Here is a 19945-nt window from a genome sequence, read left to right on the forward strand (position 1 = left end):
CGGGGCAGAATTAGGCAATTTGGCCCATTGAGCCTGCTTTGCAATTTGATAATTGCTGACTCCTACCTTCTCCCTGTAATCCTTGATTCCCATATTAATCCAGATCCACTATTTGTCTTTAAAGACATTGACTTGTCCTCCAGAGCCTTCTGTAGCAATGAGTTCCACAGATTCGGCATCCTCTGGCTGAAGAAATTCCTTGTCATCTCCGTTTTAAAGTATAATCCCTTCAGTCTGAGGCTGTTCCCATGGGTTCTAGTCTCCCTTGCTAGTAGTTTCAATCAGGCAGCTGTGGGACATGAGCCCGTACCCTCTTGGCTGCAAATAGTGTTGACATTTTGAAAACCATCTTTATGTTGTTGTATGGTTTGTTCCCTATTATGACACAAGCTGCTTCTGGGCATTAGATTCTTTTATAGCATAACATTTTGCTTTTCTGTTTCCCTCTAGGCTGACCTGCCTGGAATTAAATGGCGACGTTATTCGTGGCAAGGTCCTGTAGGGACGCCGCTCGTCATCCCGGTGGCTGAAGACGATGCCATTCTCTGCAGCTTTAGCCGCTGCTTGAAGGCAAATGTACTTTGTGTGTGGCGAAGGGATATGACACCAGGCCACCGAGAACTTTGGATTTTCTGGTGGGGTGAAGTGCCAAATTTTGCTGATCTCATCCATCATGAACTCAAAGGTGAGAAAGAATGAATCTAAAGTGTTCAGTTTTCTAAAAAAAAAAAGTCTACAATGACCTGTCAACATCTTGATCAAGTAGTGTGACAAACGGGCAGCACGGTGGCCTAGTGGTTAGCACAACCGCCTCACGGTGCTGAGGTCCCAGGTTCGATCCCGGCTCTGGGTCACTGTCCGTGTGGAGTTTGCACATTCTCCCTGTGTCTGCGTGGGTTTCGCCCCCGCAACCCAAAAATGTGCAGAGTAGGTGGATTGGCCACGCTAAATTGCCCCTTAATTGGAAAAAATAATTGGGTAATCTAAATTTATAAAAAAAAAAGTAGTGTGACAAACTTCTCAATGGAAGCTTATTTAAAAAAACAATAATGGCCACTTGGGTTTCTCTATTGGTGAAAGGATAAGGTAAAAGACGGGGAGCAAAATATATAAGGTGGGAAAAAAAAGAGCGACTTGCTGCCACTTACTTGCTGCCACTTTATTGTCTGTTATGGTGATGGTGGCAAATGGTCAGTGTCACTTGGCCTGATGGGTGGCTTCCCAGAATGCACATGGGTGGTTTATGTGATGGGACTCCAGTAGGAGAAACAAGATTATTTTCTTTGCTGAAACAGTGGCGTTTCCTTAAAGGACTTGCTCTAAGGTCAGCAGATAATTGGCAAGTGATCATCTAGCACCATCCATGACTCTTATGCTTCTGATATTTTTAAGGATTTTGTATCCTTGTTTGAATCATTTTGTAGATTCGATCTTTATAATTTCCATATAGTGGTTATCTGTCCTGTCCATGAGCTCTGATTGCCTCTCCTTTGTGTGCATTCTCAATCCCTTTAGCGATTGGTTGTGATTTAAGGGATGGAGCTTTAATGACCAATTGACTTAATCCCCTTTTTTATTTAAAATTCATTCATGGGATGTTGGCTTTGCTGCTGAGGCTAACATTTTATTGCCCTTGAAGGTGGTAGTGAGTTGCTGCCTTGAACCACTGCATTCCATATGGTATTGTTTTTTAATTCTTGCTGTGCTGTTAGGATGAAAGTTCAAAGGTTTTGACCTAGTAGCAGTGAAGGAATGGCGATCCATTTCCAAGTCAGGATGGTGAATGGCTCGGAGGGAACTTCCAGGTTTTGGGGAAATAGTGTGGGTTTGGAAGGTGCTGTTGTTGGAGACTTGGAGGTTTGGTGAGTTCCTGTAGTGCACCTTGTAGATCAGGGTTTTTCCAAGTGCGGGTCACGCAAGGCTGTGTACTTAGCCCCCCTACTATACTCCCTGTACAGTAAGAAGTCTTACAACACCAGGATAAAGATCAACATGTTTGTTTCAAACACTAGCTTTCGGAGCGCTGCTCCTTCCTCGGGTGAAGGCTCACCTAGTGTTTGAAACAAACATGTTGGACCTTAACCTGATGTTGTAAGACTTCTTACTGTGCTCACCCCTGTCCAATGCCGGCATCTCCACATCATGCTCCCTGTACACAACTGTGGGGAAAAATTTGGCTCCAACTCCATCTACACGTTTGCTGATGGCACAACTGTAGTGGGTCGAATCTTGAACAACGATGAGTCAGAGTACAGGGGGGAGATAGAGAACCTAGTGGTGTGGTGTAACAACAACAATCTCTCAATGTCAGAAAAACTAAGGAGCTGGTCATTGACTTCAGGAAGTGAAGTATCGTACGCACCCCTGTCTGCATGAATGGTGCTGAGGTGGAGATGGTTGACAATTTCAAATTACTAGGTGTGCACATCACCAACAATTTGTCCTGGTCCACCATGTCGAAGCTCCCCCCCAATGATTGACTTCAGGGCTTCCCAGAGTGTAGAAGGCGAAACTCTGTCTCGTTCGTTAATTTATCTTTCTCTTCTTCACAAAACAATAATTCCTTTGCCTCCCCCACCCCCCTGGTCTGTTAATATATTAACCACAGAAAATTATACCCTCTTCATCACAGCAGTGCCCTGCAATCAAACCCTAAATGATATATCTACCCCATCCAGCCTTCTGAAACCTTATTTGATCCTTGATTCCCAAATGGATCTCTTGTTTTCCAAAAAAAAGCACATCACCATTCTCGGGTGTGCAAACCATAGCATTTGGCTATCTACCTTATGAGGCAATCCAACAATGTCTCGGCCTGCGACAGCTCCAGGCCTACCCAAGATTGTCGTCACCTAGAGCCAGTAGAAAGAAACCGTCAGCAGTCTACCTCCCCCTCTCACCCTGATTATCTAACAAACAGACGAGCAAGAGTCCCACCATCTCTATCCCTAATCCCAAACAAAAAAAAAATAAATCTAAGCTCATTACCTTTACAAAAAAAAAACCTACCGCCATGGCAAACTGCAGATTTACACCCTTCTCCACTCTCGTTAACTAGCTTTACAGCTAGTGGGGTGACCCCCACACAGGGTAAAATCAAAGACCACTAAACAGTGTGTCAATCACCCAGCCCATGCCAAACCTTAATGCAGAACAGTAGAGGAACCTAAACAAACACCCCACATTAAACTCCAGCAGTACAATACATAACCCTCAACTTCACCCAGACCCCCTCCCCTTGAAGACGAGCTGGGTGCACCACACACACACACCCCCCCCCCCCCCCAAATTCATCTGTCAAGAAGCTTGCTAACATCTCGGCGACCATGGAGAGGCCAGTGACTCAGCAGAAGCCTCTGCCATGTTCTCGAAAACTCCTAGCATGGTCAAATCTACCTAACCTGCGCATCTTTGGACTTGGGAAGAAACCAGAACACCTGGAGGAAATTCAAGCAGACGGCGGGAGAATGTGTAAATTCCACACAGTCACCCACTCTAACCTGCTGACACTGAGGTAGCAGTGCTAACTACTGTGCTGACATGCTGTGCTCTCTTTCCCTGATGGTCGCAGGTGTATCCAATTAGATTTTTTTTTGAATCTGAAATTAGGCTTGCTGCTGAAATCCAAAAATATTGGGGGAGGATAGAAGATGCAGGAAACTTATAGCAGGTTGGTTAGCATCAGACAATATATGGTGTTTTCAGTATGTGGGAGGGATTTTGTTGAAGGGTAAATGGTCAAAATGTCAGCTATTTTATTTCTCTTTGAAGATGCTAAATAACCTAGTGTTTTTCTGCTTTTGTTTGTTTTTTTGCAACTTTTTCATCAAGGTCCAAAGCTATTGCCAGATGCTGATTAAGCGCCACACGTTTCCACTTGCAGGCAGTGTGATCTTGCCAAGTTCTCTTATTTCTGCCTCTTTAGCTGACTCAACGTTTTAATATAAAAGCAAAATACTGCGGATGTTGGAAATCCGGAATAAAAGTGGGAAATCTCAGCAGGTCTGAGGGAGAAACGGTTAATGTTTCGGACTCCATGTTAACTCTGTTTCTCTCTCCCCAGATTCTGCCCAACCTGCTAAGTATTTACAGCACTTTTTTAAGGTGTTAATTTTATAAGCAATTCAAGGCAGCTTGGAGATCTGATCCAGGAACTCTAGTTGTGTGTTTGAAATGCATGTTGACTGTAATAGCTCCACTGCTGCCTTGGTTAAGATCTGTTTTGTGCAGGGCAAGCATTAAACCGTGGATCTTCAATTTCTGTTTTACAAAGTGCTACATCATTGCATTTTTCCATAGATTTTGCTGACAATGTCCCATCAGTATCTCTTAAATACGGTTAAAATAATTAGTCCGTTTCAGGCTGTTTTTAAATGGTGATCTCATTGGGCTCAATGGGGTGGTGATGGTTGGCACTGCCTCACAGCGCCAGGGACCTGGGTTAGATTCTGACCTTGGGTGACTAGAGTTTGCACATTCTCCCCATGTCTATTTGGGTTTCCTCCGGGTGCTTCAGTTTCTTCCCACAGTCCAAAAATGTGCAGGTTGGGTGGATTGGCCGTGCTAAATTGCCTCTTGGTGTCCAACGGTTAGGTGGGGTTATTGCGGATAGGGTGGGAAGGTGAGATGCAGGTTTGATCGTCCAAAATATCTCCTGCACTGTAGGGATTCTATGAAATATATTTGCTTGCAGAAAATGCTGAGACAGGATGTGTTGCATTAGCTCAGGCAGCTGAAGTATTATGTTAATTATTTTATCTCTTCAGAGATTTGAGTTCAACAGTGTGAAAGATTGAGAAAGATCCAAATTAGATTGTTACACTGCCCTCTAAAACAGTGTAGTGACATCAAGAGTTTATCTTAAAAAAAATTGTCACATTAAAGTAAAATCATGTAAATGGTGTTCAAACAGGTGATCTTTTTTGCAGCTTTATAAATTTGGTCTGTGCTGTAATCTGTTTTTATTGCATTGATTAATGCTAATTTATTTTGCTTGCAGAATGCAAGTATTTGTGATGAGATATGTCAGGGTTGTTTGTTATTAGTTCATATAATAAATATAATCACTTGATTTCTTTGAGGAATCCTTAATCTTCTAGGTGGTGCTGTGAAATGAGCTTTGAACAGATACTGTTAAAGACGAGTCCTCCATTTGTTGAGGAAGCAAGATGTAAATATTTGTCCAACTGCTATTGCTTTGCATTTCTTGTAATCTATAGTCCTATTTCCTTGAAAGCTTAAACTTGAGTATTAAGCATATGTTTTGTGTGGGGCCTTGCAGCATGGTGTTTATAGGCCGTAGCCCTTCTAATTTCTTGACTTTAGCTCTGTTGTGGTGAGGTGGAACCGGCACTGTTTAAAGGAAAGGAAAATGTGCAAGTCAGAAAGTTGCTTGGGCCACTTGATACTTGGCATCACTGTGGTAATAATAGGGTGGGGGTAAAATTTGTTTACAAAGAGGAAGATTTGATGTTGTTACACAGCAAAATGGGTTTGAAGATTTTGCTTTGTCGAACAGAATTAACTCAAATTGCTGTTCGCCTCTTTTTTTTTTTCTCCATCCTCGTCAACCTCTCCATACCTGCCTGCACAAGTGACATTGCGCCCCAGCCCCACACAAATCCACTCCCAAAAATACTACTTTTCACCAGAATTTTCTGTCCTCCTGTTGCAGCCTTAAAGCAATTATAGATAAATGTTCTGGTTTGGAAGAGGGCATATTGGAGAATTGAGCACCTACAACCCATGATTTTCCATCATTTTGAAAAATTAATAGATCCACAATGACGGGCTGTAGAAAGTAATTTCCATGAAACGTGCCAAGAGCACAAGACTAAATAAATTTGCCTGTTTGATCAATAAGTGTTAACTGATTTATGCTGTCCTCAAACGAAAATTTCCATAAAGCAGCAAATTGTTGGATGCTGAATTTTCTTCACATTTGCCATATTTAAAAAATCCTTCAGCTTAGAGTGATTTCTACAAATGTTTTGCCAAATGATGCACACATTACCCATCAAATAGGTGACACAGGAGCACAGTGGTTAGCACTGTCAAGAGACTTGGGTTTGATTCGCGGCTTGTCATTGTCTGTGCGGAGTCTGCATGTCCTCCCCGTGTCTGGGTTTCCTTCGGGTGCACCGGTTTCCTCCCACAAGTCCCAAAAGACGTGCTTGTTGGGCGATTTGGACAATCCGAATTCTCCCTCTGTTTACCCGAACAGGCACCGTAGTGTGGCGACTAGTGGATTTTCACAGTAACTTCATCGCAGTGTTAATGTAAGTCTACTTGTGACAATAATAATAAAGATTTACATGGTACGAACCATTTGTGGCCTTGTGCTGCTAAACTGCCCTTTAGTGTCCAAAAATGTAAGTGGGGTTACTGGGGTGCTCTTTCCAAGGGCTGGTGCAGACTCGATGGGCCGAATGGCCTCCTCCTGCACTGTAAATTCTGAGATTCTATATGTTGATTAATGATTGATTTTTAGCCTGTTGATGCTGATCTGATGGCATATTTTTTGTATTGGGGAATATGCAGTTAGATAATGTTGATTTTAGTTGTACTATTTCACATATGACAAGGGAGAGAAGGTTTTTTTGCATCACCAGGGGCTCTGCTTTGAGAATGATCTTATTGTTGGGCACATGACTGAATGTAGACTGAGGTGTGGAAACCCTAAATTGCAATGTGATGATCTTGGAATAACCTGAAGAATTTTGTTATGTGAGTGCATTTATATAACTTTCCAATTTAATTATTCCCCTTTTTAGAAACTAATGCTCTTCATGGGCTAAATTTCTAATGGGAGTTGATGACATTTGATCAGAAATAAGTGCCCTCTGTTCCAGAGAATGAAGAGCATATTTCCTACTGATAAATGCTTCACATGTTACTAGTAACACCAAATGAAAGGTTACTTTTTCCTCGTGCTTTTGGACCTTTTCTCCGTTAAACATGTTTGGATCAGCTTGTCAGAGAAACTGCAATTTCTGCATTTAGCCATTTCTGCATGGCTAAAACTTGTTTTTGTGGGCTTTTTTTAAACAGAACTCTGACTCCAAATTTGCAGCTTGAAAAGTTAAAGTGTCTTCCTATCCCAAGCCTTTTTTAAAAATAAATTTAGATTACCCAATTATTTTTTCCAATTAAGGGGCAATTTAGTGTGGCCAATCCACCTACTCTGCACATTTTTGGGTTGTGGGGGCGAAACCCACGCAGGCACGGGGAGAATGTGCAAACTCCACACGGACAGTGACCCAGAGCCGGGATCGAACCTGGGACCTCAGTACCGTGTGACGGTTGTGCTAACCACTGGGCCACCGTGCTGCCCTGCCCAAACCTTTTTTGGTGCAATCTTTTATCTTTAATTATATAGTGGCTCACCAGCAAGCTCCACTAGTTGTGGAAGGCTCAGTGTTGAACACAATGGCGTTTCTTCCATGTTTCTGCAACTTACATTTACTAGTATAAAACCTGCACCAAATAAAAACAATTTTAAATTCCCTCCATTTGCTCACCACTTGCCTGAAGGAGCAGACCTGTGTTGAGGTTTGGTTTCACCCAGCACTGGATGCCCTCTGCTACATTCTGTAACTGGCCATGTGAGCTTACGGTGACTTCTCAGGTGGGCGTTTGATGGGAGAGGAGATCCTAACACAGGCAGTTTCAAGTGGGGGTCGTGACCCGTGGGTTGGTTGTGGTCGGTTGCCAGTAAGGTCGTGGAGCCAGCCATTGCGCCGTTCCTGATCGCAAGAACAGCTGACTTTCAACAATGTTTTAAAAAATGGCGGCCGTGACCAGCAAAAAAAATAAAATAAAATAAAATGCGGGTGCACTACGCATGCGTGTCCGCTCATCAGTGTGCATGTGGACCGGGAGTGTTGGGACCTGAACCCGGGGTCAAAGTGCGATTGCGACATGCCAGCAGCTGACTGGGTGGTGATCACCGATGATGAACAAGGCTATGGCCTCGATCTATGATCTGGAGAGAGTATATGTTCCTCGTGGTTTATTCATGGACAGAACTGAACGTTTGGCAAGGGATATAATAAAAGCCATGGGAAATCATCACAACTCGCCCTCTTGTGTACTGCAAGGGTGGCTATAAGTTTTTTGCTGACCTTTTAGACTACAGTAAAACATTGAATCGAAACAGTGACCAGTCAATCCCAATGACTGTGGACTTCATCCGCTTGAAGAGTTACTGTAATGATCAGTCAACAGGGGAGGTACTCTGAGTTTACGAACTGAGGTAGAAAACCCACACTTTCCTCCTCGAGAAATTGTCCTCTCTGGCTGATTTGTTTCCTGATGAAACTTGGATGCTAACTATGTCTTACCTTGTAGACATCTTTACAATTCTAAATGAACTGAACCTCAAATTGCAAACATCTACAGATGTGCCATAGAGAACATCCTATCCGGCTGCATCACAGTTTGATATGGCAATTGCTCGGCCCAAGATCGCAAGAAACTGCAGAGTATGGTGAACTCAGCATCACACAAGCTTGCCGTCCCCATATTGATTCTATATACACCTCCTGCTGCCTCAGGAAGACAGACACAGCATTATCAGAGACCCCTCCCACCCAGGATTTGCCGCCTTCTCGACTCTGATCAGGCATAAGGTACAGAAAGCTGAAGACCCGCATGTCCAGACATAGGAACAGCATCTTCCCCACAGCTATTAGACTCCTCCAGCACTCCCTCGGACTGATCTGTTCCCTGTAAGAACACTTTTCACAACGCTCTGCTGCTCTTCCTCATGTGTTTGCTTTGTTTGGCCCCTTGTTCCGCACTGTTAATCGTTGTTTGTCGATGTACAACCTGTCAATGTACTGTTGGTTTTGTTTTTTTTGTCTACTGTCTACTTGGCTGCAGAAAACTACTTTTCACTGAACTTCGGTACATGTGACAAATCAAATCAAGGACAGGATGATGATGCTTTCGGCACTGAAGAAATTGCAGCTTTCCAAAACGTATTGAAAGTAGGGCAATTGAGTGCAAAGCCAAAATTACTACAAGTGCCCCACACTGCTATGACACATTGAAGAAGACAGCATTAGTAAGAAACTAAATGGACTGGCAAGCCTGACTCCAAATGAAGCTGATGGAATTTCTGCGCCTCAGCTTTGACAGCACATTAAAAACAAGTCAATGAAACTGTCAGCATTCTGGAGTAGTGTCTCCGAGGCGTATCCGGAGCGGAGTAAAACAAGCATTTTGTTGCTATTGTCCTTCACAACGACCTACATGTGCGAGGTTGATTTTCCATCAAAGATGAAGATGGCGCAAAGGAACCGGCTGAATCCCACACCTGATATGTGCGTAGCCCTCTCCTCCTGTGAACCTGATTGGAGTGAGGACCAAGCGGGCTCACCTTTCGCATTAAAGGTAAGAGAAAATTGTGTCGCCAATGTCAGACGGCATGGGTCCCGAAGGTTGGCTGTTTGGTAAAAATGGGTCCCTGGATTAAAAAAAGTGTTGAAAAGCACGGTCCTAACTGATTCCTGGGTGTGAAAATTCAATTATATGGAGAGACTAGAGTAACTGGGGTTGTTTTCCTTGGAGCAGAAAAGCTGAAGAGGGGGATTTAATTGAGGTGTTCATAAACATGAAGGTTTTAAGAGCCAGAAGGGTTGGTACTTCATTGCAAGCCTACTTGTGACAATAAAGGTTATTTATTTAACCAGAGGGGATACTTTTAAGGTAATTGGTAAAAGACAACATGGGGACAAAAAAAAGAGTTTTTATCGAATGTGATGACTGAAACGGTAATGAAAGCAAATTCATTAGTAATTTTATAAAGGGGATTGGATAAATACTTCTAGGGGAAAAAGGCTGTGAAATGTGACCAACTGAATAGACGAGATGAGCCAATTGACTTCCTGTGTCATTCTTATTCTGTATGAAGAAACTTTCCCTTTGTAGAACCTTTGTTGATAAACTTCATGCAAAAATACCCGATTTAGATTGGGCTTGTGGAGTTGAGCAAGAGTTAATAATGCAAGTGTCAAAATTTATCACTTAAAAGAATTCTAACCTTTTGCGTCTAATCGTGTATCTTTTTGACCCTCCTGCCCACAGGAATGGTGGCTATAATTCATTATTAGGCTATTTATTCCATTGAGTCTGCTCCACCATTCTATCATGGCTGATATGTTCCTCATCTGTTGCCTACAATGCTACAGACCAAGAGCTGGATTAGAAAATCAGCCAGAGCATCTCCCGAGAACGCATGACCTAGTGCAAGAATATGCAATTTAGCCTCCCGAGCCTAACACCCTGAATGTGATCATGGTGGATCCCATCCTGTCCTTGACTCCACTGCCCTGCCCGTTCTCCATAGCCCTTCATCCCATTACCAATTTAAAAACAGTGGATTATTATATTTATCCTCAATACTATCCATGCTCTCCACTTTCCTGAAATTGAGTCGTTTTAGATTGACTTCTATACTGATCTAGAAGTATCTGGTTAATTTAGATTTATGGAGCTGCTTTGAGATGCTCCCTGCTGTTTTTGCTAGAACTGCTGTGAAGGTGAGGTGGGTTGGATGTTATTGCCTCTGGAGTGGTACCTAACCTTTTTTTATTATAGCTCTTCATTAGCCCATATGTTTTTAGAAGTTGCATTTTTGAAGTAACCTTGGAAGTTTTACCATCCTTTATATGAGAATTACTGATATTGAAACAACTGATCATAAAACAAAAAAAGTTGATATTTTTCAGTGAGCTGATTGTTTTTGGAACTTGCTTACACTAATTAATATTTGTTTTACCAGTGTAAGTGATGCATTCATGCAGATAATGGAAGAGGGCCTTGTGTGGCACAGACTGCTTCCTGTTCAGACATGCTTTCACTTTATCAAACATGATACTTAGCTATGTGTAATATTCAATTAGATGTATAGAAGATTTTAGCATTTGTGAGGAAAGCTATATATGAATTTGGTATGTATATCATTGTCGGTGATTTGTCAGCTTAAACGAGACATCCATGCAGTGCAACTACAGGCCTTGCGGCTGAAGCTTTTTGGTTAGCAAGACAATTTTGAACTTGTACTAATGGAAAGAGTGGTGAAAGTTGTTTTGGAGTAATGATTTAAAGTATTTTTTAAACAAACATTTCTATTTCAGTGTAGTTTTAAATAAATCACAGGTTGATCCAAATATGTTAATTACCAATGCACTTAAGGTCTGACAGTTCGCAATTCCATGATCATCCATTGTGGCCCCACATCTTCTCTGATCTATGATTTTCAGCAAAATAAAAGCTCTTGAACTTCTGACAAACCAGTTCAGTGTAAGTCTGTCTCTTTTGATTGCTGTCTGCTCTTGCTCAGGCCTGGCAACCAATTTCTGGTCCCTGTTGTTGTGGCAGATTCTCTCATTTGACCGAACTGGAGAGGGAGTTTGAAAGAGAGAAGGGACCTCTAGCAGCAACTTCTCCAATTCTTCTGACTGACTGTCACTTGCATAACCATGAGCAGCAACTTTTTAAACATACAATTTCTCTTGTCCAACGCTATAGTTAATATTGGGGAGAGAAGGAGTAAGGGGTTAAATGGTGGGATTATAGGTGTTGAGCTGCCTCCATACTAAATGTGATGTCAGTAACTTGGGAGGGTGGCTGGGTCATTGAAACCCAATTTACCCACCTCCCTCCCATATTATGGTGGAGTGAAAGGAATCCGCTTGTGGCTCGGGTGCTTTTTGCTTTGTTTTTTCATGACCGATAATCAAAACCACATGAGGAAGATGGCAATTGGAGAGAGAGAGAGAGAGCAATGTGTAGCGGCAAAAGGATCAGCGGGTATGTTCGGTACAGGAAAGTCTCTGGGGGAAAGAAAACAAAGTTTTGGGATGGCTGGCTCCTTTTCTAATTCACTCATGAAGTATTTTTAAAAAATAATTAAGTCCCCCCCCCCCCCCCCCAAAAAAAAATTAAGGGGCAATTTAGCATGGCCAATCCACTTAACCTGCACATCTTTGGGTTGTGGGTGTGAAACCCATGTAGACACGAGAATGTGCAAACTCCACAGGGGCAGTGACCCAGGGCCGGGATTCGAACCCGGGTCCTCGATGCTGTAGGCAGCAGTGCTAACCACTGTGCCGCATGCTGCCCGTTTTGCTGCTAAAGTATGTTCGTCGTTCATGATTTTGACCGTTGCAAGAATTTGTGGCAACGTGGCCTCTGTGAATGGTAGAACCTTACTGTACTAAAATGAAATAATTAATCTATTGTCACAAATAGGGTTATATTAACACTGCAATGAAGTTACTGTGAAAAGCAATACTGTGTGCTTTTACCAAGATTCCAGGAGAGGGGTGTTCAAATAGAGACCTGTTGAGTGCTGCTCTTTTTTACTGCATCTGTAGATTGCCAGCCCCTGTTGGCCAGTGGGAAAACTTTCCAATTGTCGTCCTCAAACTGAAAGTGAGTTTTGGACACCGATGCAGGTGTAACATTTGACTTTTTTTTGTATTGTAAAACCAAAATCAATCTCTGTATTACTTTACTGCTGGCACTGCTCTTCATACTAGTTACAGAAATGCCTGTTAAACTTGCTGTTTACTAGCCTGTGTAAGAAATTTTAACATGCTGACTGCATCTTCGCTATGTATTCATGTGTGAATGTAAGCCTACGTGTAGCACTAATAAAGATTATTTAGTTAGAAAATGATGTGTAACCCTATGCAGTGAAACGATGGGTTTATGTAAGATGTGGGTTTGAATGATTGGATGGGCAGGGGAGGGATTGGTAGGAGAGGAGGTTATGAAATATACAAACTATTTAATCTTCTAAGCATAAACTGTAACATGTTGGCTGCATCTTTCTCTGTATATCCATGTGTGAAAGGCACTACTTACTGAGATCAGGTCGGGAAATATTCATTAATTAATGTGCAGTTGGGTAATGCTATCAGACTACTATGGGGAGTAGAAGGATGATTTTGCTTTGCTGTAAACATCCTTCTGTGCATTATAAATGCTGTGCTGGTCAAAATAAATGAGGAAGTATTACTGTAATTACAGCGTATATAAAACTTGCCTGCTTAGAAATTCACTACGCTGTTTTCAAATTTAATTTTGGTCTTTTATTGGCAATTTGGGGAGTTGGATTGTTGACTGAAAGGTTTGAACTTTGATTCCCATTGTTGGTTGCAATCATAGTTTAACTACTGGTTGGCTGGGTGTCTCTTTTCAATGCTAATTATTGCCTCCAGATAGAACACCATGGATGTTTCTCATGAAGTTGGTAGAACTCGATTCTCTGGGGTGCGAGGACTAATTGCAACATCCCAATTGAGATTAGCTGACTGGGGATTTAATCTGGAACTTTTCTGGGTGGCTCAGCTTCTTACCAAATAAACCTGCAGAGCCTCCAAGGACATGAACACTGAAAATATATAAATGGAAATTATTTTCCATTTATTTGGAAAAATACGCTTTCACTTACACTGACCAATTAGTTTCCAATTGGGGCCTTGCACAGATGCACTACGTTTTTATTTGTTTGTGGGATGTAGGAGTTGCAGGCCATGCCAGCATTTATTGCTCTTGAGGGGGCCGTTAAGAGTCAACCACATTGCTGTGGGTCTGGAGTTGCATGTAGGCCAGACCAGGTAAGGATGGCAGATTTCCTTCCCGAAAGGACACAAGTGAACCAGATGGGTTTTACGACAACCAAGAGATTTCATGGTCATCATTTCAGATTTTTATTGAATTCTAATTTCACCATCTGCCGTGGCAGGATTTGAACCGGGATTCCCAGAGCATTACTCTGGGTCTCTGGTTTACTTCTCCAGTGACAATGCCCCTATGCAATCACTTCTTGTACTAATTTGATCTTTTAAAAAAAATAAAAAATAAAAAAATTCAAATGGCACAGATCGGGGACCTCTTTTAGTGACTGTTGTTTTTGGTCATCGAAAAGCAGGTATTCATCCTCTCCCATATGCTGACAAGATGATTCTACATAGACAAACAACGGACAACTCAGCAATGCTGTATGATTTTAACTCTTGCAGTATTTAGGGCTCCAACTGCCACCTAATTCTCTGAGCTTGAGTAGCTGAACTGATATCCCTAATGGGGACATAGTGTGTACACTCCATAAAGAGAGAAATTCTGCTTGTGTAGGTGTCTCCGTAGTGTGACTTGGAAACAAACTAGTTGAAAGGTACCCACATGTCTGGATGTATTTGATATTCACAACTAACTTTTTAGGCTCAAAATGTAGAGGAGGAAATGGTCCACAAATGGATATAGATAGGTTGAAGTGGTTGGACGGACAAGACGTTGGTTGTTGGGAGTATGAGGAAATTCACTTTGAGGTAGGATGCATTAAAAATGTAGGTAAAATTAACATTTGAGGTAGGGCAGATGGTGAATAGCTTAAGATGCTGTTTTGAGGTGAACCTGGGAGGAAAGTTGGGTGGAGTGGCCAAGAGGTTTAGGAGGGGGTGAGTTTCGAGCACTGACATTTGAAGACATAGCCACCAAACTGGGACGGTTAAAGTCAGATGCTCAGAAGGCCATAATTCGAGGATCTCTGAGGGAAGAGATTAGAGAGGAGGGTGAAGCAATGGGATTGACATTTAATGATCACATTGTGAAGGGGTATAATATGTTGGGGAGGTATTATGGTTATGTGACTTGGGATATAAAGTACATGATGGCTCCGTGATACTTCACGGGAAGGAAGACCACATGGGATTTCTTTATTCTAAGGCTATTGCCCCCTTATTCTCTCCTCTGCAGGCAGGGGAAATGGATTCTCGGCATCGCCCTGCCAAGTGCACTCCAATGTTTCAACAAGATCTAAAATCCACCCTATTCACTTCTCACAGCTGACACTTTGGTACTGCACCCCAACAAGAAGAGAATACTGTTTTACTCTATTTTTACATGCATTATTGTCCTTTTCCATCTCTGCCCTTTTAAATATTTCCTTGCACCTCAAGTACCATGTACCTATTGTGTACTGCATTAGCCAATGCAAACATCACCAGTTGGAGTAGCTCTTCCTTCAGCTAGGGACTTAAAGCAAAGAAATCAATATTACACTCTGCATCAATGCTCTTTATACTTATTTTTAAAAATTCTTCAGCTCCTACCTTTGCCCTTTTAGTATAATGTCTCTCCCTTCACCGAAGACAGCAGTTATTTTTCACCTCCACAAGTATGAAAGAGATTGGTCCTGGATGATTTCTTCCCTCACTGTTGGAGAAATGTTTGGTCTTAATTTGTTACTTCTCTGACTGCCGTGCCCAGATTTTTAACTTAAATGCATAATTACCTTTTGAGCAGAAAGTGTATTTACACATTGCCCAAGAATGCAAACTCTTAGTTGAACACCATTTCCGTGTGAAATTTTGAAACCATACTTCATCCTGGTATTAGGTTTTTGGGAGCGTATATGTTGAGGATCAAATATTTTGTTTGAAAAATTGCACTGATAAAATAAAAATAATTCACAAAATAAGCCTATTATTAATGTCTCCTTGATGCACTCTAAATGTAATTTTCTATTACTCAGAATCCTGTTGGTGAGTTAGACCAAGACATAGGAGCAGAATTAAGCCATTTGACCCAATAGTCTGCTTCACCATTCAGTCATGGCTGATATGTTTCTCCTCCCCATTCTCCTGCCTTCTCCCCATAACCCCCGATCCCCTTATTAATCAAGTTAATGTGCAAGCTTATGTGTATTCATCCTAATTTTAAGAAATATTACACCAGGGCACCAGCTAGAATAACATGTTGTTATAGGACAAAATCTTGTTTGTAATTTCTATCCTGACATGTTCTGGCTAGGTCATGGAGAAGGTGATCAACTATTTTCTATAGGCACCTGAATAATCCTGGATTGTTTTGGTGGATCACTTGACACCAGTGCAGAAGCAGCCTTGGCTGAGGTTTGTGAACAATGATTCTTATTTCCTCTTCTACATGTGAAATGGGGTGTGAAGTACTGGTTAAGGAAAAACATTTGTTGTTTACCCGCTCAAAAACATATTCTTAGTTGTTCTATCATAAGAATAAACGGTTTAAAAAGGAAGTTTATTTTAGAAGACTGGTGAAATTATGCAGGAAGGTTATCCTATTCCCAGAATTTTAAACCTGACTATTTAGCAAGTTGTACCAAATTGTTCTGGCATTAAATGCAGAGCTACTTCGTAAAACATTCAGTAGTCTGTTGATGGTTATGAAATGTGTAAAAGAAAAGTTTTTTATTTTCCACTGCCTGGGGCAGCAGGGTAGCATGGTGGTTAGCATAAATGCTTCACAGCTCCAGGGTCCCAGGTTCGATTCCCGGCTGGGTCACTGTCTGTGTGGAGTCTGCACGTCCTCCCCCTGTGTGTGTGGGTTTCCTCCGGGTGCTCCGGTTTCCTCCCACAGTCCAAAGATGTGCGGGTTAGGTGGATTGGCCATGCTAAATTGCCCGTAATGTCCTAATAAATGAAAATGAAAATCGCTTATTGTCACGAGTAGGCTTCAATGAAGTTACTGTGAAAAGCCCCTAGTCGCCACATTCCGGCGCCTGTCCGGGGAGGCTGGTACGGGAATCGAACCGTGCTGCTGGCCTGCTTTAAAAGCCAGCGATTTAGCTGAGTGAGCTAAACCAGCCCCTGGTAATAAAAGTAAGGTTAAGGGGGGGTTGTTGGGTTACGGGTATAGGGTGGATACGTGGGTTTGAGTAGGGTGATCATGGCTCGGCACAACATTGAGGGCCGAAGGGCCTGTTCTGTACTGTACTGTTCTATGTTCAGTTTATTTCACAGCTGTGAGGTGCATTACACAATAGCATTACGTTTTTGGGAAAGGGAGCAGAATGAGTCAGACAAATACTTGAGCCCTCATTTTCTCGTGTTCATTTCTTTTTAAAATATAAATTTAGAGTACCCAATTCATTTTTTCCAATTAAGGGGCAATTTAGCGTGACCAATCCACCTATCTTGCACACCTTTGTGTTGTGGGGGCGAAACCCACGCAAACACAGAATGTGCGAACTCCACATGGACAGTGACCCAGGGCCGGGATCGAACCTGGGATCTTGGCGTCATGAGACTGCAGTGCTAAACACTGTGCCACCGTGCTGCCATTGTGATCATTGCTACTATTCATTAAAAAAAATTTAAAGCTCTTATCTGTTAATGCCCCTAATATGAATGATCACTGGATACAATGTATAAAAGTCCATCCTTTTCACTACATTTGAAGGTAACCGAGACACTATATGTCACTCTTGTATTTTTTGGTTGGTCTTTTACAAATGTGCTTTGGGTCAGGGTCTTTATATGGAAAGCTGTCCATTATAACTTCATTTTTGCTGCATCTTTGCAAAGGAAATATTTTTCCATTGCAAACACTTCCTGAATTCTATTTTAATCATGGTTCAGCAATTAATGTAACCTTTATTGTAGCAAGTGCAGAATTTTGACATGTTGCTAGGATATCTAGTGGATACAAGGACAAAATTTACTCCATATGTATCCCCTTGAACAATGGAAGATGGGGGTTGTGAAAAAGGAGAAACTCTTGTAAAGCTATAGACCAAACCTCTAATTCTGCAGCAAGCTAAAGAAAATTATGTAGCAAGTGAATAAAGATAACTGCATTCTGCTGCCAGTAATGCAGACATGCACTCTGTTTGGCTGTGCTAGATGAAGGGGCTTTTCTGCAACAATAAGTCCAACACTAAGTAGTCACAATGATTAATTCTTATCGGGAAGGGAGCCTTTCGCAAGGAAGTAGTTCCACGATTTGTTTTGTTGGGACACTAGTCTTTTACTTGGGCAATTTGTTTGTGTGTTCTTGGTCAACATCTTGGCATCACCGTTACAAAGGTCTCTTATTTTCTTCCACATATCTTTATTTATTGTCCAGGTTTCTGAGATGTACAGGAAAATCATTTCCTTGTTACCAGCTTGAGTGTTCTTGTTGATGCATCTTTCTTCTCAAAATTACTTACGGCTATCTCAGCCCCATCTTCTGTTATCATTTATCCCAAAGGGGCAAACTTGCTATTTGTTCCAGTGTGACACCATTTGCTTTCTTATTTTTTCTTCTAATGTATTCCTTTGAACTACCATTGTGTTCATGCTCCATCCATATTCTAAACTTTTGGATTTACTTGTTCACAATATTTTGTAGGGCCCATTCTGATGCTGCAAGTAGCGCTGTCATCTGTGTACTGTAGTTTATTCTTGTCTCTAATTTGTACTCCTGGAAGTGTTTCTAATTCTGAAAAATTGTCCTTTGTGCAGTGTGAATAATTTTGGCAGCAGTGCATAGCCGTGTGCTCTATTCACTTGACAACATATTTAATTATTCCTCTTGCCTGATGCTCACTATTTGGTCCCAATATAGGTTCTGGGTAAATCTAATCTTTCACTGACAAACGTCATGCTTCATCAACACATCTATTTAACTTTTGGTGATCAATACAATCAAATGTAAATGTTCTTTTTGATATTTATCTATTTATTTTATTTATTTATTTTTTATTTATTTATTTATTTATTTATTTATCTATCGAAGACTGTTCTTGGGTTACATATTCCCCCTCTCCAACTCCAGATTAAATCCAGACTCTTTCATCAATTTATGCTTAATGTGCTGTTGCAGATCACTTTAGTGAGATGACTCATTAAGCAAATAGTTTTGGGTTACTTGGATAATTGTCTCCAGTCACTTGGAATGTATTTTTTCGTATATATTTGATCACAATTTCTGTTATCGTGCCTAATTCAGTTTCTCTAAGGGCTTTTTGATCTTTTGTAACCTCATCTATGCCTGGAGCTTTTCCTGTACTCGTCGGTTACAAAACATTCTTTGATATGTTTAGTCCATCATTTGTCTCCATCTTGAGGACTTCCTTTTATTTTTTTGAATCATCATACTTGTATATTCCTTCCATCCTTTTGCTACTGCAAACATTTCAAACGATATTTTACAATCTTTGTCTCTTATGCTCCCACCATCTTTGACAGATGAGGATAATGTGGGTGCATGGAGGACAAATATGGCAGAATACTGTTTGAAAGGAATGTAGCACAGATGGACAGAATATATGTCAATTGTATTGTCTTGGAATTAACGATAAGCAAATATGGTCAGCAAATGTACATATTGGGCATCGATAATAACATAACTTGATACGTTGGAAGGGGGGAGTTTATCATGGTTTTTTTCCCCAACCATTTTCACCATTCAAGGTCCTGTTCCAGGCTGTTCTTTCAAATCTATCTGGAGAGACTGTTGAGCTGTAGAACAGTGTGTTGGTATTGGAATGCTTAAAGATACTGGTTTGTAATGGAGCCAGTATGAAATTATTGAATTAAGTACCATGCGAGCAGTCCATGACTTGACGGTATGTGGCTTTTGAGTATAATGTGAATAACTTTTTACTTCTGGCTTCTTCTGTCACTTATACTTCAGCAGTACTGTCACTAAAAGGTTGTAACCCAAAGAAAAGTTATTATACTGCTTGTGAATATTGGCTAAACAACCTTGAACTCTGACCAGGTATTTTGTTACTTCATTACTTGTTTTTATGAAAATCTAGTTGTTCTGTTTCGTGAGCTCTTTGTTCCCTTGTGTTCACGTCATGCCAAGTGGCATCAGGAAAACTGTTGCAATACTGCAGTTGCAACACTACAGGGGTGATTTTTAACTACAGGGGTGATTTTAACTATAATATGTGGGGATATAACCAAACACACACCTCTGGCATTTTATAATTTTTTATTAGTGTCGCAAGTGGGCTTACATTAAGTTACTGTGAAAATCCCCCAGTTGCCACATTCGAGCGCCTGTTCGGGTACACAGAGGGAGAATTCAGAAGGTGCAATTCACCTAACAACATGTCTTTTGAGACTTGTTCAGGCCAGCTGGATTTTAGCTTTCAAATTTTTTTTTTTTAGGTGTTGAA

At 41.3% G+C, this 19945-nt stretch overlaps 1 protein-coding gene across 5 annotated transcripts in view; it reads left to right on the plus strand.

The window, feature by feature from the left end:
* The window catches only part of med13a (mediator complex subunit 13a), a 213345-nt gene that overhangs the window by 12138 nt on the left and 181262 nt on the right, over positions 1-19945 (plus strand). For all 5 annotated transcript variants that reach the window (XR_005462660.1, XM_038814673.1, XM_038814674.1 and 2 more), the window contains exon 2: positions 451-685. Coding sequence is in view for 4 of the 5 variants with exons in the window: in XM_038814673.1 (XP_038670601.1) it covers positions 451-685 (235 nt within the window). In the remaining variant the exon portion in view is untranslated. The remainder of the gene's footprint in view (positions 1-450; positions 686-19945) is intronic.

This window comes from Scyliorhinus canicula, chromosome 12 (assembly GCF_902713615.1).
Source record: "Scyliorhinus canicula chromosome 12, sScyCan1.1, whole genome shotgun sequence".
NCBI lineage: Eukaryota > Metazoa > Chordata > Chondrichthyes > Carcharhiniformes > Scyliorhinidae > Scyliorhinus > Scyliorhinus canicula.